At 39.7% G+C, this 22,616-nt stretch overlaps 2 protein-coding genes across 3 annotated transcripts; one reads left to right on the top strand and one right to left on the bottom strand.

The window, feature by feature from the left end:
* Positions 1-449: 449 nt before the first annotated feature.
* On the bottom strand, positions 450-13,894 carry ddi2 (DNA-damage inducible protein 2). 2 transcript variants are annotated; one of them, XM_061727319.1, is made up of 11 exons: positions 13,788-13,894; positions 13,462-13,626; positions 10,512-10,641; positions 7,207-7,470; positions 6,971-7,097; positions 6,590-6,717; positions 5,146-5,274; positions 4,731-4,834; positions 4,393-4,585; positions 3,297-3,345; positions 2,894-2,981 (listed from the first exon to the last, which is right to left on the bottom strand). In XM_061727319.1, the coding sequence occupies exons 2-10, from the start codon at positions 13,597-13,599 to the stop codon at positions 3,335-3,337; spliced, it is 1,224 nt and encodes a 407-aa protein (XP_061583303.1). In that variant the 5' UTR covers positions 13,600-13,626; positions 13,788-13,894; the 3' UTR covers positions 2,894-2,981; positions 3,297-3,334. The 2 variants fall into 2 exon arrangements, with proteins under 2 accessions (XP_061583302.1, XP_061583303.1); XM_061727318.1 differs by lacking the exon at positions 3,297-3,345 and having other exon boundaries at positions 450-2,981.
* A 4,454-nt stretch (positions 13,895-18,348) lies between these two features.
* si:ch73-361p23.3 (tumor necrosis factor receptor superfamily member 4) lies at positions 18,349-21,969 on the top strand. The gene is made up of 7 exons (XM_061728533.1): positions 18,349-18,477; positions 18,638-18,748; positions 18,950-19,078; positions 19,172-19,250; positions 19,363-19,601; positions 19,687-19,791; positions 20,392-21,969. The coding sequence occupies exons 1-7, from the start codon at positions 18,396-18,398 to the stop codon at positions 20,460-20,462; spliced, it is 816 nt and encodes a 271-aa protein (XP_061584517.1). The 5' UTR covers positions 18,349-18,395; the 3' UTR covers positions 20,463-21,969.
* Positions 21,970-22,616: the final 647 nt, after the last annotated feature.

Genomic DNA, 22,616 nt, shown 5'->3' with positions numbered 1-22,616 from the left:
ACCGTTTTGAAATAGCAGAGTAGTGGTGGTGTCACGTCTTAAACTGTGGCTGCTGCACCTGAAGTAAGAATAATCAATGAGGAGCTCTTGCAGAGCTACAACTCTGACCAAAACGCGCCTGTGGACAGGTCGGCTCCCTCACACCAACTCAGGCTCAACAGTGTGCAGTTCCAGCTTTGTTCTGCAATCAGGAAAACGAGAAGCAGGTGTGTTTTCTTTCTTCCGGCCAACCCAATCAATCGCTGACTGAACATCCACTGTTGCTTATAAAGTGTATGATAAAGTGACAGAAAAACCAGCTAGATTCATCATTTTGTAAAATCTTTTAATTAAGCCGTTAACTAAACCTCCAAAAAAATAATTTACCTGAAACTGGAGCTGTTTCACAGGTGTGATATTTGTTTTAAAAAAAAGAAAGAAAGAAAGAAAAGATTCCAGACTCATCAGTTATACAAATACTAGTTTTATTTTATTTGCAATTTAAAATTGAATACAAGATAAAAGTAAATAATTAAATCAGTTTGAATGTTGTTGGTATGACTTGAATAAAGCCAATAAAATCCTTGATATACAATGCACTGAGAAAAAGCATTTGGCAGCCATGAAAGGCCACACTCAAAATGAGGGGGAAGAAAAAGAAAGAAGTTCTTAGTTACGGACATAAAAATAAAAGACTTTCAGAACAGGAGGTACAAACAGTTTTGTTAACTAAACTTTGACGCTTTCAAACGGTGGACACCGACACATACAGGATTACCTTCTGTAATAACAAACCGAATCAAGAACAAATTCAAACTATGGTCACACTTTCATAAATGCACTTAATATTATTAGTGATAAGGACTGAATTTAGGGGGTTTTGCTTACCTTGCTTTAAAAAATATGTCCAAACTACATAAAGATAATGATCTTTACTGCAGCATTTTTCAAATTGTCCACTGTTGAGCTCTGATTTGTAAGTTAGAGGAGCCACAAACAGAATAACAACATTTTATAAGGAAATTCCTCCAAATACCTGGATTTGAGTTGAATCCTTGAAGGATAATTCAGTGTAAGAGAAGGGATAGCTCTTTTTTATCTTATCAATCATGAACACATTGAATTTTAAAATGAAATGTTTTCAGATCAATAGTTTTTATGACATAAAAGAAGAAATTATAAATCATCAACAGTTCAAGAATGAGTGGTACAATTTGCAGTTTCGTCAATGCTGGGCAACAAAACAAGAAAGTCAATCTTTAAAAACCAAGGACATAGGTGGGCACCCAAAACATCTGCATGCAAACACACCTCACATATCTATTATAGCTAGAAAAGAATTACCAGTTCTCCTGTTTGATCTTGGATATTCTCTATGACAAATCAAGAGACAGCATTTCCCTGTGATGTTTAGGTGCTCCCTTTTGAAAAGGAACAGAGACATCTGGATCAGTAACAAGATTTAAATAAGACAGACTTGAGTTGAGAAGCTCGGGACTCGCGCGGTTGGTTATGAGTCTAGGTGGGCACAGTGATACTGCGGGCTAGAAGAGCCAGCAGAGCCAGCTCCACAATCCCGTGGGCTTGCTCGAGTGCCTCCACAGCCTCCCTGGCAGAAAAACCTGCTGCCTGGATTCTCTGGATGTGCTCAGCTGGAAACTGTTCTGTAAAGGGCTGAGGAGAGGGAAGAAGAGGCGCCGGACATGAAGGCTGAGAGTCCTGAGTGAGACGAGGAGCAGAGGAGGGTGGGGTGTTTGGAACTTTCTCCTGAGAGCCCGCTGCCGGCGGGCAGAGGAAAGTGTGCTCAGTCTGAAGAGTCTCTCGGGTGTTGGTGCAGGAGGCTTTTTCATCTAAAGCCCCATTCTCACGCTGCTCCTCGGGTGGGTCCCTGAACTCCAGCTCGTTGTCAGGAGGAACCTCTTGCTCAGGCTGAGAAATGCTGATGTTACTGGCCTCCTCTTGCCCTGGTTCATCTGCCCCTCTCTCCCAAGAGCCATCTGGACACTGGAGTGGTCCTTGTCCGTCTGCAGCTTCTGCTGTACCTCCGTCCAGATGGTCATCCTGACCACAAAGGTCAGACACAAGACACTGAGATGGTTCCTCATCAGACATAGTAGCAGCATAGTTGACTTTGGCATTACTTGATTCTGCACCAGCAGTAATGACAGTAGAGCATGTAGGCCGGGGATTTTCAGGGGTTGGGGTACGTGATTTGGAGGACACTTTGTCGGTGTCCTGTCTGAGAGGAAATGATGGAGAGCAGGAAGTACTGCTATTTTGGGACTGTGCGTGGTTGTTGGATACCAGAAGCTCATGGAGCTCCATGAGAGCAGCTGCCAGCGAGGGGATGCTGTCGGAGCTGGAGACACAGCCTCCATCAGACTGGTCCTTCTCAGAGGACACCACACCCCGGGAGGCGGTGGGAGACTCCATCTCTACTGAGTCAGGTTGGCTGGGAGCCACTGACTTGGCCTCTGCGGTATCAGAATCAGACACAGTTGAGTCCTGCTCCATGGGCTGAATCTGACAAAGGTCCTCTGATGTGGTGCACCCAGAGCTTTTCCCCACTTCATGGGATTCACCATCCATCTCTGTGGTTCCCGGTTGCATCTCACCCCCTGGATCCTGGGATGCTGTGGGTGTGTCTACAAAAGGGGCAGATGTACAGAGGACATCTGTTGAGGGACCGGGTAGAGAGAGCGCATCGGGGTTGGTATGGAGAGGTGGAGGGTGAGGGTGGGCACTAGGAAGTGGAGAAGCGTTATCTAATGTGGGTGAAGATTGAAAAAGCTCTTGGGGGCCAGGCTTGTCCTGGCACTTCCCTGGTTCTGAGGCCTGCTCCATGGTGGCTGGTGCAGACTGGGCGCGGTCCAGGATCGGGTTCTGGGGTTGACCACGAGAATGGCTTTGGGAAGGAGAGGTGGGCGAGGACAATTGGTCTAAGGTTCTGGGTAATGTAAATGATGGGGGCTGTAGTGAGGTAGTTTGTCCATCTGCAGTGTCTATTGTAAGAAGAAATACAACTATGAATCAAACAGTTGGATTGTGTATAAACCTCTCATGTAAAAACATACACATTGGACATAATAAGAGAAAAAACCTCCAGAACATTTTATTTCTGAAAAATTTGAAAACTTTCCATACAGAAATTTTATAATTTGATCCTTTTTTTTTTTTAAATACATCAACATATTCAGATGAATAAATATGAAACAAAAATTACATCTAAAAAGCAGCAAAAATAAATAGCAAAATAAAATAAATAAATAAATAGCAATGGACTTAGCACTGGCGATGGACTTGTGAATTTGCAGTACCTGGTTGGTAGGGCCCTCTCCAGCTGTCTCCAAATGCATCAGTGCTGTCCTGCTCAGGGGTTAGGGCACACACCACACACATCATGCAAAGGGACGGAGAAAGTTAGCAGTCACACACAGGGCATGCAAACCAAACTAACGGCCTTTTCACACACTCAGATGTGAAAAGTGTCATCCAAAAATGACTTCAGCCTCAGTCCTGACAAAAAGGTAATGGCATATTCACTAAACCACAAAAGGCCTCAATTTGGATCTGAATCATAACTATATACATCATTTATTTGAGACAAAATATGTTTAAATTGCCCGCTGATTGAACTGTTTATTTTCTAGTGGGGGAATACCTGACCTCACAACACAGCAGCTGCGCCTCTGAAACTACAACCAACACAGTTCTACCACAGGAGGATTATTTATGGCATTTCATTTGCAATCTACAGCCACGCTCAGACATGAATTTAAATTATTGCATTTTTTTATGTAAGCCTTGAAAAGATATCTGAATATTACATGTTTCAAGGATTCAGGATTTCTCTTACCAGTTTAATAAAAACATTACTATCTTTGTGACACGTTAGATTTCTAACAATAAAAATTGAAAAGCTCTTTGTACACTGACTTTGGTAAGAATGCCTTCTGTAATAACCACTTACCAAAATGGTCACTAAGGCCAAAGATGCACTGCTTGATATAAGAAATTGCAATGTAAAGTAATAGCTTCTTGTCTGATTTAAGTTTTATCTTAATTAAAAAGCTCATCCATTCTTTCCCCTACTCATGAACAGATGAACTGCTCAACCACTGTAGTTTACCAACACATTACTGTTTTTCAGTTTAACAACTCTCTTTCTGAAGTTATGAGTTTGTTTGACACACGCCTTGTCTTAACTTGTATGATCTAAACTTATTCTTAAGCACATTCAATGTGCCATGAAGATGGCATGAAGTGAAAATGTGACTGAGAGTTCAGATGACTGCATCAATGGGACTGAAAGTAAGAAGCTTAAAGTGGCTCATGCAAATGTAGTTCCAACTGAGCTGCAAAAAGCTCAGTGAAAGACAGGCTACTCAGCAGAGTTTAAAGACGCCTTCTTACCGCTGTCCTGTATTGATCTCTGAAGTGCTTCTGCCAGTTCTCTGTCAGAGATTTCTTCTGGACGAGCATCTTCACGCCCCTCTGCTCCGTATGCCAGGCGAGCACACTCGGGTAGCTCTGCCTCAGACAGGAAGCGTGTTTCAGTCCCCGTGGTGCCAATAACAAGAACACTCTTCTTCAGGTCGATCGCACACTACGAGAGGAATACAACAAATCATGCTCCAAGACTTTCTTCAGATCTCGGTTCATTTGATATAAAGTGAATAGAAAACAAAAGTATGTTACAGAACATTTAATTCCATTCCTAAACTGTAATGAACACTGAAAAGAGATCAGACCTGGTGTCTCTTCAGCATGTCCAGACCAAGCAGCATGTCCATTGGCTGGTCCTCCAAAATGGAGAAAGAACAAGGAAGAAAGTCCCCCTCTATTTGTACCTGAGCTGGAAACATACCAGAGATGAAAACTGAAAAAACACAACAAACCCCAAACAACAAATAGATCATGCTGAACTAATAAATTAGCTAGTCTGTGGATGTTTGCAAGACATTAACCCTCTCTTGTTGTGAAGAATATACAGTAGAATAGGTTGTGGAGATGACCGGACTTAACATTTAAGCTCTTAAGAACCATGCCATGTAAGATAAAGACATAGATTAAGCCAGTAAATGTACTCATCATACATTAGAGGATTTGGCCTGCTCTGCTTTAAATGATGGCCAGCTATGTAAACGAGAAAATCCTGAAACAAACCCAGATGAACTCTCCCGATGATCTTCTGAGTGCCCACTCCTTTGGCAATTCCAGACCAGCGTCGGTCTACCAGCCGCATTATGTTACAGCGCTCCGCACAGGCTTGACTCATGATGGTCATCTGGGCTCCTAAAAGTGAGGAACATCAGAATAATGTTTCTTACAACTCAAATTGTAACTTAACACAGCTAATTAAGAGTAGTGGGGGGATAAAGAGAGACATAATCTTTACTTTATGTGAACTGTATAAGTATGATCAACCACAAGGATGTTGCTCTCCATCTCTTTTGTCAATTATTAATCAGAAGTTGATGAGTAAACATAGATGTGGAAAGAGTTGCAAGCAAACAGGCTAATTTATGCTTGCATTGGAAAACCAAATATGAAAACTGCATTTCTCTTCTACAAACTTTTTTCCACATGAATCAATGATCAAGTGGAAGTTAACACAGAAGAGAGGCATTCTTCCATTTTATGAAACAATTGATGGAATAGTCTGAAACTGAGCATGAAAATGACCCTCAGTCAGCAGAATTAAGGAAAAATTGAGCCTCTATCTATGCAGTCAGTTTATGAATATGGATTTACAATATAATTTAAGCAAAATTAAATAGGAAGATCACTTCCACTTACTGTGCGTTACTATGGTGAATCAAGGTTCCATTGATAATGGCTTTTTATAACCGCGTTAACTCAAGAGTCAACATACTAACAGTTGACTGAGCTGACAAATGTTGACAGTCAGCTATTTTCAATCTCATTGCAGCAACCTAAGGTTCTCCCTGGAAGTAATATTAGTCGGAAATATGAAGAATAAAATGAAGAACAATGCTACCAAGCGGACTAAACATATTTGTTGCTGTCTGGATCAACCAGACGTGTAGTAACATTTGTGGAAAGATGAATGTCAGGGTACAGTTCCCCGCTAAGGTGTACACACCTACATACATTGGTTCAACATTAATGCATAAACCAGGCTTTAGGTGAGAAGGACTTCCTTGAACCTTACATTTTTTGCAAATATGGTGTATGAAAATTCAATATGGCATATGAAATAGTGAATACAAACTGAGGTGTAAAAGTGTGATTTAAATGCATTTCTAAACATCTGTTTCGGCACGTAGAAACAGCAGTCATGATATTTTGAACATAGTCAGGAAAATTTCCATATTATAAGTGAAATTTATAAACTCTTAAGGCAGTTACAAAACAAATAAATGATGTTTCAAAGTGGGAATTGGAATGATAAAATATCTCAGATCATCAAGTGTTTGTTCAAATCTGTCACTGCTGCAGTCAAATTAGGAGCTCCATGATTTAAAATCTTTAGGGGCCACAGAAATTCTGATACTGTGTAGCCCATTAACAACTGAGCACCATGTTGCTTCTTGCCAAAAAAACCTCATCATAGCTATTTTGGGTATCAGGATTTATTGTTTATTACCTGAGTCAACAAAAGCTTTCACAGGGTGGCCATTGACCTTGCAGTTAATGTACAGCATAACCACCTGTCCAAAGCTTTCTGGTGCCTCCTCCATTGCAATGGTCATATTTTCTTCCACATTGTGCTGCCTGAAATATATACAAATTGGACAGCAAGAGATTTGAAGAAAGACATACACAGAGCAAAAATATTGGAAACAATTCTTAGTGCCAGAGGATATCAAAACTTCATTAGAGTCAAAACACTGCACCAGTACATTTGATTATCATGTCAAACTAAGACTGTGTCATGATGAGAATTACGATTATTATTTCCATGTGATTGGTTGTCTGTGACTTGACCATGCCATTGTTTCCAAAAGCCTCTAAAGTCTTCCTATACCTGATGTCCTCTTCAATCCTTGCCTGGGCATCCAAATCAAATGGATCAGCGGTCAGAAGTCTGATTCTCTCTTGCTCCTTTTTCGCTCGATCCTGCTGTTGCTCCAGCAGCACTTTGGTGAACTTCTCTAAAAGAAATGTAGTTACGCAAACGTGACCAATTAATAACAAACTAATAAACCCTAAACACATGTTGTAGCATACGGTATGAATTATTTTCTTTTTGTTTTGGCTCACCTAAATCTCCACTCAATAGAGCCTCAGCAAGTGGAGGGTTTCTCTCCTTTAAGAGTGAAAGCTCATGTGGATTTGATAGAAGCATCTGCTGAAGTAAGGCGGGGTCATCAAGACCCTGGGGAGAAGAGCCACGAAAGGCCACAGGCGTGGAAGGCTGTGGGGCTGGCTGTGGAGCCGGTTGCTGTGGCCTTGTGGGACTACCTTGGGTGGGGGCAGAGGAGGTGCCTGGGACTGTGATGGAACTAAAGTCGATACGGGGCAGACCTGAAGAACACAGAGGATAAAAAGAGTTAGTTCATGGACCTACAAAAACCTCTTACCAAACTCATAAACTGTCAACTTATTTTCAAATATTCCCTGCCTGAAAGCTGCAACCATCATCCCCCATCCCAATAATATCTTCACCAATCGCCTGAAGGACTTCCTACCAGTGGCTCATTTTTATGAAGTGCTTTGAGAAGCTCGTCAGATGTAACATCACCAAAATCCTAGGTATGACGCTTAATACCATCATCCCACGCAGACTTTAGGTGCCACAGAAACTCTGATACTAAAAACAATGAAGAATTATGAAGAATAATACTTAAAGGAGCTTGAGGCCGGATTGAGGTAGGACTTATGAAAAAAATGTGTATAAGTTCTAAGTTTTCTAGTAATAATGTCAGATGAAGCGTTCCAAACCCAAAAGAATGAGCCCTCTAGCGTATCTCTCCGTTGCCTTGAACAGGCTGTGTGCTGCAAAATGTGCTGCAATTCGGGCCCAAATTTCCCGCGCTGTCCTGTGGATGTGACGTCACATGACGCTGCATGCACGTTCTGCCCGTTCTCCCGTGCCGGCTTCGCTGTTGGCTGCAGTACCCCCAACGGCCGTCGTGGTGAAGGGTGGCGCTAGAGAGTCTCATTTCTTAAAAGGAGCCTCATGCTCCTTTAATTAAATAACCAAACTACTCAACCTTGGCCTCCCACACTCCACCTGCCTCTGGATACAGGACTGTTTGACAGATCGCTCAGAGTTAAAGTAGGCAGGGGGGAGTGGTAGTTTAGTGGCTACAGAGGTGGGATTGGGTCTGGAGGACCCAGGTTCAAGCCCTTGGTTGCCCCAATGGCAACCAAGATGAGCCACCTTGGCCACCTGAGCAAGGCCCTTAACCCTAATTGGTTCCCCCCTGTTTGTTCTCTCAGACGTAAGTCGCTTTGGATAAAAACGTCTGCTAAATGACAGTAGTAGTAGTAGTAGGCCAACACCTTTCCTCAGGTTCAACAGCAGCTCCCCTAAACACTCTCTGTAAAATATGATTGCACCTCCACCCACCCACATTAACACCCTCATTACATTTGTGAATGACACATTTGCCATTAATCTCTAATTTTTTGACGGGGTGGGGGGGGGTGTAGGACATAGTGAGACGGTGAAGAGACTGTTGACATGGTGCAGTGACAACAGCTTGATCCTTAGCACAGAAAAAAAACTAAAGAAATCATTGTGGACTTCAAAAAGACCAGATCTAGCCTGCAGCTTCTCGCCAAAAAGGCTGTTTGTGTGGAAAGGATATCCACCTTCAGGTTTCTGGGTCTACATCTGGATGACAGCCCCCTCCAGTAAAACTAACACCACTGTCTGATAAAAGACGACACAACAGCACTCTTCTTCCTGAAGCCCTTAAGGAAACCAAATCCACCTCAAAAGCTGTTTGTGTCTTCTACAGCTCTCCACCAAGAGCGTACTGAATCTCTGCATGGTACCCTGGAAGCCCAGCAGCAGACAGGACAGCCCCGAGATCATAAACACCACTCCCTTGATGCTCACTACCCATCTTTGCAGGACATTTTTAGCACAAGGTGTCCAAGTAGAGAAGCAAACATTCTAAGGCCCAATCCCAATTCTCCTTCACTCGCCCTTCTTTTCTCCACTCGCACTTCTTTTCTTCCCTAAGCCCTAAAAAAGAAGGGGGAGATTTTAGGGCACTTGAGATCTAGGGCACTTGGCCCAGGTGCCTGTCCCAATTCTCCCCCTACCCCTCGTTTTCATCCCTAACCTGATCAGGAAGCTGAGAGCCAAAAGCTGTTTTAATTTCAGCTGTAGCGCTGTTAATATGCCACTTTATTAAGTTTTAATATTTTTTCAGGTATAATGGTAACCTTAAGATCCCCAACCGGGGCTCAGTTTATCCAAATAACGCCTGTTAAGAAATTTGACCCGATGTTTTCGGAGATGAGAAGAGCCGCCGGCCCCGGGGAGCAGCCTCAGCTCACAGCCCGAGAAGAGACGTCTCCGCCGGGTCAGGCTGCTCCGTCAGCCCCGGGAGAGACACTCTCTCCCGGGACGCAGCTCTGTTGAGAATCACGCCGGCTGAAATAAATCATTTAGGAATATGTTGGTTTAATAGATGACATCTAACAGTTGTAGCTACGCCTGTTAAGAAATTTGCTCCGAAATTTAGAGATTTCTGTCTGCCGGGTCCGGAGCTTGGGTCCGCGTTAAATCGACGCAGAGCCTACGGCGTAGGTTGCGTAACCTCCGCCGTAGGTTCTGCGTTGGTGTAACGCGGAACCATAAATCCCTTTATTCTGGCGTGATCTTCCGCAACTTTATCTGAAAGTGTGTAAATTACCCAGATAACAGCTGGATTACTTTGTGGTTTCTGAAGACTATTATATCAGAAACATCCAAAACAAATCTGACGAGTCACAGGATTATTTCTCTCTATTTCTCTGAGACCAGTCTGCCTGTTTGCCTTCGGTCGGCGAGTCAAATCGACGCAGAGCCTCTTTTTTTCATACCCCCTCGCTCGCCAAGTCAGCATCTGAAATCCCTCGATTTGAAGGGGCTATTCTCAGCCCCTAGCCCTCGTTATGCCCCCTCCCCCTAGGTGAAAAGAGGAATTGGGACACCACTACCTTCACGGGAACGCGCAAAAGTTAGGGTTAGGGAAGAAAAGGAGGGCGAGGGGGAGTATTGGGACGCACCCTAAGAGACTCTTCCCACTCCGGTCATCATTTTTCTGAGCTGCTACCCTCTGGCAGACCCTACATGGCCATACCAGCTCCTACAAAAAGACTTAAAAACCGCCACTTACCCAAGTGCCATACATCTGCTTAATAACACTTGAATCACATTAAATCTCACTTTGGTCACTCTGTTGTCACAAGTGACTTTAACATGTTTTTATGTTTACATTTGTATATAGTGTGTGTGTGTATTTATATATATATACCGTATATATAAAAAAAATCTGAATCTTCTTATTGCTCATACTGTATTGCCTAATAATGACATTTGTGTGATTAACGAGCACACGTGTTACCTGGGAAGGCTGGTTGAGTTGGCGGTGACCTCCTGTCGGCTTGTCGAAGAACCACAACATCCCCATCCTTAACACCGTAAGTTCCCAAAGCACGAGTGGGGTCTTTTAGGGGCTGTTCTACATATGTGATCTGAATACAGAAATGTTCAGAGTCAGGAACAATAAACAAATATAAAACTAAACCATTAAACGAATTAGATGTGGAGAAGATCCAGAATGCCACATTTCACCAAACTGCAAAAATGTGTATACATTTTCACTGGCCTAGAAAAAGACATTAACAGAAAACTATGTTATACTCTACACTGCACTAAAAATCTATAGTGCAGTGTGTTTACTTTCAGTTAGGTTGTACACATAACCAGTGTTGCCAAATCTTTAGAGAGAAACAGGCCATCTAAGCTGCATAAACAAATGTAAAATAAATAATGGGATCTTTAAGATTACACAAACTGAAAAGAAAAACAATGAGAAACAAATTATTGACGGTATATAAAGTATCCTTCTTCAATTCTCCAAGCACACATGGAACAGTGAATGGTGGACAAAAAGTTTGCAAGTTAATTGGGCCAACTATTGGCCATTACTTAAATAACTGGCACTGGCCGCCAGTAATAAACAGGTGGCCAGCCCTGTAATTTTTAACACATAGCATTGCTGCTTGTTTCCTTTTTTAAAAATACTTAAAAACATATTTAAAGTCACACAAAGGAGTCAAATATCAATTTAGACTTAATCTGAAGGTATTTTGGATTACTTTTAAGTATTGGGGTCTGTTGTCCCTACTTTAAGATAAAAAAAAAACACCCAAAGGAACCTTCGCTCCTATACTGGTCATGTCTTCTTAGTGCATCACTTTCTGGAACGACATACTACATCTACAATGACTTCACAGAAGTACATCGTGTACATTATGGCAGAGATGACTAAGGCCATTTATGATACAGCATACTACACACTGCACTTACAAATCAACAGTATGTTCTGCATGTGGCCCACTGGTCAATGTTGCCATGTAGTATGCCAGTTATTATATGGCAAAAACAGAAACCACCCACATAGCCAATCTGTTTAGCTTCCCTGCACTGGTGTATTGCATTATGGGGGATATGACAACTTTCCCAAAAGTTGCAAACCATACATGTACTTATCGCATACTGAAAACAGTATAATTGCTTGCATATTGTATATTATATTTTGCATTTTTGGAAAACCCAGTATGCAGTAGTAGTACAGTTTATCAGTTTTCAAAAATGGCCAAAGAGACTTAAGAAATTAGAAAATGAGGGCACAATTGAGTCACAGGGAAAAAAAAGGGTCCATATCTTATTGTGATATCACTATACAGCTTGATACCTTAAAGTATTATTAAAGATAATAAATATACTGTACGTGTATTAATGTCTCTGCTCTTGCTTGTTGCACTTTATTCTTTCAGCTGCTTTCTAAAATATGTTTGGTAACATCACTACTAAGCTGTGGCTTCTGCTTACAACTTTTTTCATACTGTACACTGAGTTTACACACACATTCATATTTCAGTCCTGCAAACGTATGAAACGTAGCTACACAAACGTTACTGTTACATGTGTGCTTGGATGGGGAGAGGGGTGGAGCATATCGGGCTGTGGCAGATCCCAGTAGAGAAGGACAAAACATGCCATTTATATTTGTTTAAACATGCACAATCCTTATTTGCTGCAAGCCTAAATAAGTAACTACACTTGGCAACAAGACCAAGAGAGCCTCAAACCTCTCCCGAGACTTGAAGGCGACTTTTGAAAAGAAAACTCTCACATAACTATAAAACAAGGTTCAGGCAACATGGAATTAGAAAACACGTAAGACAATAGTTGAACAACTAAATCGGTGGTTATTAACCGCATAAATCACGTTTCACAACCCCCCCCACGTAGGGTTGCCAACACCTCATCGGCAGGACCGCGGTTGAATTGGTTTGATATTGGATATTGGACATTCAACACCCATAAAACTTGTGATACATAACACCGATTGTTTTATTGGTGTTGAATTCATTAAACCTCATTAAACCTCATTAAATCAGCCCATATGATTTTATAATAATTACTCTCTTGTGATATATGGTCTAGATGACCATGAACACATCACAAGTGGTTTGACCAAAATCAGTGGCATGTATCACAAGTTTTATGGGTGTTGAATGTCGAATATCCAATATCAAACCAATTCAACCGCGGTATCGGCAGGAACTATTTGACTCGAACCTGAATTGAATTAGATGCATATTTTTGACTGCCATGAACACATGGAAAACAAATTATCCAGAAATTCACTTTAATACAAAGTAAACGGAATAAAATAAGTATATTTCTTAAACAGAAACCTGTCCTGCTTCAGATAAAATTGTATAAATCAGAATAAAACAATAGAAAGAAAGCAGAACATCCATTCTGTAATAGTGCACATTTTAGCACACTAACAAAAGTGCAAACAGAAAGTCTGTAGAAAACGTATTTGTGCCTCAAAGGCCATGACTGTAGGCTGAAGTTGTAGTAAAACAGGAAAAAAATAACTTATGAACTCAACAGCTCAATGCCATTTTCGATTGGCATGTTATGACTATTTTTTGACTCTCACAGTAAAGGCTGATTTATGGTTCCGCGTTACACCAACGCAGAGCCTACGGCGTACGGTGCGCGTCGCCGCGTACCCTACGGCGTAACCCTACGGCGTAGGCTCTGCGTCGATTTAACGCGGAACCCTAATTCAGGCTTAATACAGGACTAAAGTGCGTCCCTTTTCAGCTCCACACGGGACTCGTACTTTAGTTTATAAATACGGGACGATTCCGCTTTCCAAGGGACGGTTGGCAACCCTCCCCCCCACCCACAAGTCTGATTCATGCTAGCACGCCGGCTAGCCTGCGCTAGCCGCTAGCTCCGTTAGCTCCACGTAGCTCGGGTCTTGCCTGAATTTCCCCGGCTGGGATTCCTGACTCCAATTCACAAAGTGCTACAAAGTCTCTCAGCTCCAGCTCCGGAGACACATCGAGGGCAAATGTAGTTTCTGGGCGATCCCTCGGCGCGCAGAAAACGGTGACCAGCATCGCTTTGTTAGTGTGGGGACGGCAGCCCTGCGTGTGACAGAATGCGGTTAGAGAGTTCCTGGTGTCAGCCAAACCACGGCCAGTATCTGGGGGGTTTTACACAACACTTGGATATGTGTGCCAATGAAAAAGCCCGTCAAAAGCGAGGCTGATATTAAAACGAAAGTAAGCGACTGCTTTGGACTTACTATGTAAACGCCTGACGCGACAGTTTCTCTTTTGACAACAACAAAATAACAAGTATCACTCAGTAGTGCCGCATCTTATCAAGTAGGTGTCTAGTTTCTTCTTCCACGGTTACAAAACGCTGAGCTCGAAGAGAGCGCCATCTACGGGGAGGAATAGCATTTGCAATTTAAAGCGTAGCAAAGTAAGTAAAGTAAAGTAAGGCAACGGCAAGGCAAGTTTATTTGTAGAGCACAGAGGTGTCAAAAGTATTCACATTCATTACTCAGGTAGAAGTATAGATACTAGAGTTTAAAAATATTCCTGTAGAAGTTGAAGTATCAACTCAAGTTTTTTACTCAAGTAAAAGTATAAAAGTACTGGTTTCAAAACTACTTAAAGTATAAAAGTAAAAGTAATGTAAGGGGGAAAAAAGCCATTAAGGACAAAAGTCATTGAAAATGAATGCATCTTAGTATAATGCAAATATATTAAAGAACCATATATGTGTACTATTGAGCATTAACATGTGTTTCAGAGAGCAGAAGATATGATGACTAGTTGCCTATAAGTATTGTAATGGTGCAAAAAGTCAAACTTCAGAGGCATGTTATCTTTTATCCTAACCTTTATTGGAATGTACATCCAAGTTTAGTTGCAGGAATCTGAGGGAACGGATGTAAGAACAAAACTGGACAAGAACATCTGAAACAACCACAACCAAATTCACTCTATCCGGATGGAGCAATTTAACTGGATAGTTTTTTGTTTAAAGGCCGAAATGAAATAGAGTAACGAGGCTGTTTTTAAAATGTAAGGAGTAAAAAGTACGGGATAATTGCGTGAAAATGTAAGGAGTAAAAGTAAAAAGTCATCTGAAAAATAATTACTCCAGTGAAGTATAGATAACCAAAATTTCTACTTAAGTAAGGCAACGAAGTATTTGTACTTTGTTACTTGACACCTCTGGTATAGCACAATTCAACACAAGGTAATTCAAAGTGCTTTACATCAACATTAAAAGCAAGACACAATTAAACAGTGAATAACAAATAAAATGAAATAAAATGATAAGAAAAGAGGTAAAATAATAAAAAGCACAAGTTGTTAGAAAGTAAGGGCAGTAGATGACAGCAGGTAAGTATTTAATTTAAGATTACGCTTCAGTAAACAGTAATGTTTACAGTAAATAGGTTATGCAACATAACTTTGTATTTATGTTTTGTATTGTTTCCTTTATCTTGTTTTTATGAAAAGGCACATTTTTTTATCCTTATTTTAGTGTTTTTATCTACTGATGTTTTAATTGATCTCGCTTCTTATCTTGGCCGTCCTTTTTGTTCTTTGTTCTTTTAGCCAAAGCACTGTCGTCACTTTATGTTGTCCTGGGTTGTTGAGTGTATGGTTTTGGATTGTATGAGGAAGCACTCACTGTAAACCAAATTTACCCAAGTGTACAATAAATAAATCTAATCTAATCTAATCTAATCTAATCTAATCTAATCTAATCTAATATAATCTAATATAATCTAATCTAATGTTTTTAACCCTGATTTAAAGGAGCTGACAGTTGGAGCAGACCTCAGATCTACAGGAAGTTTGTTCCACCGGTGAGGAGCAGAATAACTGAACGCTGCCTCACCTTGCTTGGTTTTTTTTCTTGGGACACACAAGAAACCAGATCCAAATGAACCTCAGGGGTCTGGGAGCTTCATAGGGAACTTTCCAGACCGGAAAGAAAGGTGTCTATCAAACCCCCCTGAGAGTTATACTGTCTTCATTTTAGGATATTACTTTAAATAATCAAAAGTGACACAAAAAATCTATCAGTGACTATATTTTCAACTGCACAAAACCACAGTCACTGTTAATTTTGGCTCACGCTAAATGTAATTGTTCATCAAGAAGTGGCAATTAGAAAGTGTTACCCACAGCCATCAAAAACATAAAACAAAAGAATTGCAAAATCACTTAGGTTTGATTTTTGACTTGTTTTCTTTTTAACTCCATTAAGGGGTTGGGATTTTTTGGAAATCATCACAAGTTATGATTTCAAGAGGATGCAATAGAATCCAGTCCACCATTTATTTGCATAACAGAGTCCCTCCTGTGTTTGTCCTGATGCCGTGTCATCAGATGAGTAATCAGTAAAGAGTAATCCCTTTGATACTAAGCTATTTCATTTTTACAATCTCATTCTCTAGTCCCAAGGTCTTGATCACAATTTTCACTTTTGGATGAATCATATTATAGCTCTAAAAAAGTATAACATGAAGTGTGAGGTTTGACTTAAAGCTCTTCTGAAACTAATAAAGGTGCACCTAATAAGTGTACACAAGCAACACATTTCTGAGAAAAAACCCAACTTAAACTAGTCAATTCAGGCTGAATGGTTTAGTAAGGTGTTCTCACACATCCGTTCTCAAAAGCACAACTTGTGTGGTTGTGTGGTATCTTGCAGAAAATCTTATGTAATGTGGTTTTTTTTTCCAAGGGCACTCCATATGCAAAATGCATAATGTCATGTTCTAAGAAGCAAACTAAGTTACCGAAAGGTAACGTTTCCGATAACAAACCGATTTTTTTTTCCTTTAAGAAGAGGAAAGAGTACCGACAAAAGCAAAAAGCTGTTGCCAAAATAACTCTTAAGCTAAATATATATGATATATTTTTAAATATATCACATATATTTCTTTTATTAATATGCATATATATATATATATATATATATATATATATATATATATATATATATATATATATATATATATATACATACATACCCATATTTCTTTTTTAAATGTATTTATTTTTTTTTTTTTGGGGGGGTGACATCTGCTGCTAGTCCAAGATGCGAAAAAAACACATGGAAACAACACTATTTCCTAAAGCAAACTTTATTGTGGTGTTTGCGGAAAAGTTGGAAAAATTACAGCTTTATGATTATTGATGTTGCTATGAATTTTAGGCTGCACAAATAACAACAATAATAATAATTTTCATCATTTAACTTACTTAATCTTCAGTGAATTGAAAAAGAACCTGTCTAAGTATGTTGGATATCTGCCAACATCCTGGCCTGCAGTCCCACCCTTTGACCACCTCAGTGTCTGCTGTCTACATCTGTTCAAATAGTCATTCCTGAAGTACACCAGTTAAATATTGTGTCTGCGTCTCTCGTCTCTCTCTGTTCTTCATTTTCTCTTTTCTAATTTTCCTGCTCTACCCAGCAGGCCTGTGTCAGGAGGGTCCCCCCTTATGAGCCAGGTCCTGCCAAGGTTTCTTCCCTCTGCCATTGTTTATGTTTATGTAATAATTGCTCAGGGGTCATGTTCTGATATATATATATATATATCTTTATTTTTTTTATATATATTATTTCCGGAAGGTGCTTGTTACATGCTGTAACAAGCACCTTCCGGAAATAATCATGTCTGCCTCACTCTCACCCAAGACCGTAATAAATGGAAAAAAGCTTTACAAAACGGACTGCAGACTCACGAAACCGCCCTGGCTCTACACCGAGAAACAAAAAGGAAGTTGAGGAAGCAGAAAGCCACCATGCCCACACCAGCACCGGATTCAGTCAACACCTGCAACGCTTGCGGCCGCGTCTGCCTCTCCCGAATTGGACTCACCAGCCACAAGAGAAGCTGCGAGAAGAAGATCTAACCTTCTCCAGACACAAGAAATCAATGGTCTTCCGAGATTGTGATGCCGATGATTTTATTCAGAGCTGTAATTTTTCTCTACCTCAAACTGCTGCACCTTAGTTGTTTATTTGTATATATGTCAACAAGTACCACATTTGTTTATCTACTGCCTAAAGAGCAAAATAATCGGAGTCAAATTCCTTGTTGGACAATGTTCGAACCTGGCCAATAAAGATGATTCTGATTCTGATTCTGATTCTTTTATGTGCAAAACATGGTATTTGTGTTACAGTTCTTTGGTGTTTAATGCTTTTTGTTGACTACAAATTAGCTGTAGGAGTGAGTGTGACTGGGAGTGACCCTGTGATTAACTGCAGGCCTCTTCAGGACATTGTCTGTCTGTTGCATCGTAACAGCTATGAAAGACTCCAGCAGACCTTTCACCCTTAATAGAATTAAAATAGGTTTGAAGGTTTGAAAATGGATTGTAACTGGTGGATTCAAAATGACCAAGAGGCAGTCATTGATCTAGTCACGAGACAACATGAAGGTTAAACCACTGGAGTGGCCAAACTGTTGATTTACAACCCCTTTAATAGCCTGATTATGGTGCAATGTGTTGTTTAATCATTCTGCTCCAAACTCTCCTTTCCTCCCAAAAACAAGTTCAAACAGATTAAATAATATTGGAGATAAAATGTGTAAAATTTAAATGATTAAAGAAAAAAGAACTAGTTAAGTTCAAGGATTTGTAAAAAGTAATTTTCAGCTAATTCAAATACTCCCTGAAATCTAACTTTTTAACTGTAACTCTTTATTTTTTTGTTTTGGAGGTAAGGGTTTACGTTTCTCGTACTGTGTGGTTCGGTTGTTTCCGTTGTGGGTGATTGATATAGGTAATGCTCCATTTCAGTTCTTGAATCACAAGCACTCGTGGAGAGAAACAGTTGACACACTTGTCTTGCAGCAGAATTAAGCATGGTTTTGTGCCATCTGCTCATATTCATTTTGACTCTAAATGATTTGTTGGCATTTGTTGAGTGTACAGGTTGCCGTCCAGGTAAAGTATGCCTTTTTTGTGTTATATTTAATTTTCTCCTTCATTCTCTTGCTGTTTAGTTACTTGTTTGCATTTTATACATAGTTTTGAATGTATTTATTCAAGTATGTTATTGTGATTAAAGTACTCTGTTTTTTTTGACATTGTAAAATATGTAAAGGTCAGAAGATGAGTCGTGACAATGGCCATTGTGAACCCTGCGACGGTGGATATTATCAGCCTACAGAGAATGCTTCTAAATCTTGCAAAGCATGTACAAGGTGTCGCGACGGTAAGAGTTGAAGTTCTCCTGAGAGTGATGCAAAAGAAAAAAAGATAAAGGCCCAGTTTTAAGTGTTTCACAAATTCAAATACAGATTCAAAAAAGAGTCAGAGTGATTCTTTTCTCTCTAGTTGTGTACTTTCCAGATTTAGTGGATCACTTTCCAGTTTGCCTTTGTCTGACAGACATGTCTTTCTGTTGTTGGATCAGGGAGTTCTGTTGAAGAGCCATGCACCAAAACCACAGATACAAAATGCCAGTGTCGCAAAGGATTTGTTCCCTTATTCCCTCATTCTGAAATATGCCAATGTGAAAAGGGATCTGGACTTGTTGGAAGAGGTATCCAAGACAGATTACCATCATTTCTCAGTGTTTGCCATCTGTGACATGAAATATGTCTTTTTCTAATAAATAATTATTTTTCCCTGCCAGAACCACATACCGTGTGTTCAAAATGCGAAGACGGATATTTCAGCGCACAAACCAATACATATTGCAAAAGATGGAAAGAGTATGACCATTATATTGACATTTTTCAGTAGTCTGCACATCCAAAATATAAATCCTTGCAGTCTTAACTATATATAAAGTTTCAAACTGGCGTTTTATCTTTTCTAATCTAGTTGCAAAACAACAGGAGAGAAAACTCGTGGAACCTCAACCTCTGATGTCATCTGCAATGAGTTGAAGGATGGTCCTCAGATCAAAGACGCTACCACTTCGAAGATAACCACTTTACTCTCAAATTCAACAACCCTCCGTCCACATGAGGGGGCTCAAACGGCACACTTTACCACCACTTCCACAAAACCTCCTCAGGAGCACACTGAAGAAACCCCCCCCTCTCATGGGAATTACTTAGGTAAAACACTGGCTGCCTTCGCTCATCAGGCAACCTCAGAGTAAAGAGTACAGTAATCTGTTATGAGCTTTTCTTGTTTAACCAGGTATGTCTCTCCTCCTGTTTGGCATTGCGGGACTGCTTATGCTGACTGCTGTGACCTGCAAACTATTCATCACTCCTTGTTACAAGAGAAGATCAACACGAAATCGTATGTTGCAAGTAAAATATTTCTGTACCTACTGTACATGGTGGTAATAGCTTCAAGTTTGAATTATCACATATGCAATTACAATGTAATGCACAGTGACTTGATTTCAACACTAACATTTTACTTTAAGTGCAGGGTCATTGAGAGTCAAGGCTGAAACCTACTGAGCCTTGCCGAAACATATTAAGCCATCTAACACTTCTTAGACAGAGTTTGAACAGCTGTTTCTGTCTTTACGCAAAGTTAGGTTGACCAAACACTGGTATGTGTGAGAAAGGTAGTGATAAACATAATCAATCAAAATCCCAGTTTTTTTAATATAAACTTTAAACACCTTACATGAATAAAAGAGAGAGGTGATAATATTTTGCATATTTTATCTTTCTATAATTGCCAGAAATTACAATTTTTCTCCATTTTGAATGGTTCACATAGGATTTTAAAGTCTTTGTGTCACATTTTTGAACTCGGATTAATTTTTGATTGTAGAACCAATATGCTTTAAAATATCAGCAAGGACTACTGTCAATAATAAAAGCAGCTATATAATAAGTCGTAAATATTACATTTTATTCATTACGGTTCCATTTTTGTTTTCAGAGAAGGAGTGCCGGATCCCAGTTGAAGAAAGCGGCAGTGAGGAGTCCTACAAACTTAGCCTAGAGCCCTGAGGTGCAAGTATTCTTGACATGAATCTGTCACTTAATGCTGTGAATTCCCAGCTCAGATGATCAAAAGCCAAATAGTTCAAAAGTGATCCGTCAATTATATTACTAGTTTCATGTTATACATCCACCAGAAAGCTGTATTTTAACAGTTGTATTTTCAAACTGCAACGTAGTCAATGTTTGACATTTGCTTATTTCGCTGTGAAAAGATGTGGGGTGAACTATCAAGACTTTCTTGTATTATACCTCTCGTTACACACTTAGGGAACTTAGTCATTTAAGTTGTGACATTTATCCTCAGTTAATTAAACTGATTAACAATATTTAATTGTGTTAATATTACCAGTATTATTGATGTCATTTTTCTAAGAATGCACACAAGTGTAATTGTAATATTTATGGTAAATTTAAATGACCTGAGAGATAATGCCATATATATTTTCATGTACTGTAACATACTCTAATGGGTCTTAAGACATTTCTGAAGAAAAAGAGAAAGGAAAGTATGAAAATCTGCTAAAAAGCTCTTAGGAAAAAAACAAACCACATTGCATGTTGAGTATCTGTTTCTGTTTTTAGAGTGATTCTGTTTGCTAAGTCTGTTCCAACGGTAGCAGTAGAGAGCAAGATAAAAGACACAGTTTCTGTCAAATGTGGGGTTGGGGAAGTTCCCATATGAAGCTAAAAGTGCCTCTATGTTTTCCCCCACTGAGAGATGACACCATGTTTTTCTTGCTGTGGCCTTAGGAAAGATTGCTTTCATATACGGGAGGACTTTCGTGTTGTTTATACCTTAGCGAAGATGTTTCTATGATTAGGGTAATGAGAGGAGTTATGAAAGCATGTCCTTATTACTTCTCCTCATTTACATCAACTAAAACACCAGACAGTTTCATAAGTACCTGACTGACTCGTTGCAAGTCTACCAGGAAAAAGCTGCAGTTTTTTGTCGTAACTCTGATTAAAAAATAAAATAAAATAAAAATCAGATGAGGCAAAACATGATCCCAACTAAATAGACTTATGTTCAAAGTAACAATTCTGAATTTATTCAATTATGCATGCCTTTTACAGACATTGTATTATACATTTAAATGTAGTTAAGGTATTAACTGTAAAATGTATTCAAGAACATGATGAAAAACATGGCCAAAATATTATCATATATTGTATAGACTGTTATTGATGCATGATATGTACAGAACAGTTTATTCTTTCAGTTAGTTTTGCTAAAAACTGGTACTAGAAGTGTGAAACACAGAGACAGAGTGAGCAGTACAAGCAGTCCTTGCAGAAGCTATCACTCAATGTTTCTGATCCAGGAAGTTGGTGAGTAATTTCAAAGAAATACAGCCTACAGAATGTGACGCAAACCCTGTCAGAATTTAGAGGAAAACGCTCAATTGTTACTCAAAAACCATGGCATGAACTGATGATAAATAACCTCTCAAAGCTGTACAGGTGAAACAATAAATAGAATTTTTTAATGTGTTTATTTTATACTAACATTAAAAATGTCACTGTTTTATATTTTATTTTTCAGTTTGTAAATAATATTTGTTGTATTATTATGATTACATTGGGTAATAAAAAAAAAGAAACAAAATGTGTTTTTCATTATTGCATGGAACCACACACAGTGATGCCAGAATTCCCTGCAGGAGGCTGGCGTATCCTGTGGAGCATAATCCACACAGGGTGTGTGTGTCTCTCTCTCTGTTTTGGTCTTCATGCTTTGTTCTAACTTTAATAATCAATGTTCTTTTATGGTAGATCTCTGTAGAAAGGTTGCATCCAGTTTACTTTGCGCATACAGTATGAACGCATAAAACATAGATTTAGTTGAAGAATCATATAGTGATTCCCAACACCTTTTTATCAGGTATACCCACAAAGCATCCATTCCATCAGGAACATTAATCAAATCCTGTTACAGTTCGTTTTCACACAGTTAAACAATCCGTGACTGCTTTGCAATACACACACACACACACACACACACACACACACACACACACACACACACACACACACACACACACACACACACACACACACACACACACACACACACACACACACACACACACACACACACACGCGCACACGCACACACAAACACAGATACACACACATAAATTGTAACTTTTCAAACAG

The sequence above is a fragment of the Cololabis saira genome, chromosome 8 (assembly GCF_033807715.1).
Source record: "Cololabis saira isolate AMF1-May2022 chromosome 8, fColSai1.1, whole genome shotgun sequence".
NCBI classification, from domain to species: domain Eukaryota; kingdom Metazoa; phylum Chordata; class Actinopteri; order Beloniformes; family Belonidae; genus Cololabis; species Cololabis saira.
Note: the sequence above shows the minus strand (reverse complement) of the source record. Positions and strands in the feature narration are given on the sequence as shown.

Coding starts and splice junctions, on each gene's coding strand:
- ddi2 (XM_061727318.1), bottom strand. CDS start 13,599: ATGCTGGTCACCGTTTTCTGCGCGCCGAGGGATCGCCCAGAAACTACA. Junction 5,275..6,589: donor GAAAGCTTTTGTTGACTCAG/GTAATAAACAAT, acceptor CCTCACTTTTAG/GAGCCCAGATGACCATCATG. Junction 2,982..4,392: donor GAGATCAATACAGGACAGCG/GTAAGAAGGCGT, acceptor TTCTTACAATAG/ACACTGCAGATGGACAAACT.
- si:ch73-361p23.3 (XM_061728533.1), top strand. CDS start 18,396: ATGGTTTTGTGCCATCTGCTCATATTCATTTTGACTCTAAATGATTTG. Junction 18,478..18,637: donor GTGTACAGGTTGCCGTCCAG/GTAAAGTATGCC, acceptor AAATATGTAAAG/GTCAGAAGATGAGTCGTGAC. Junction 19,792..20,391: donor GAGAAGATCAACACGAAATC/GTATGTTGCAAG, acceptor TTTTGTTTTCAG/AGAAGGAGTGCCGGATCCCA.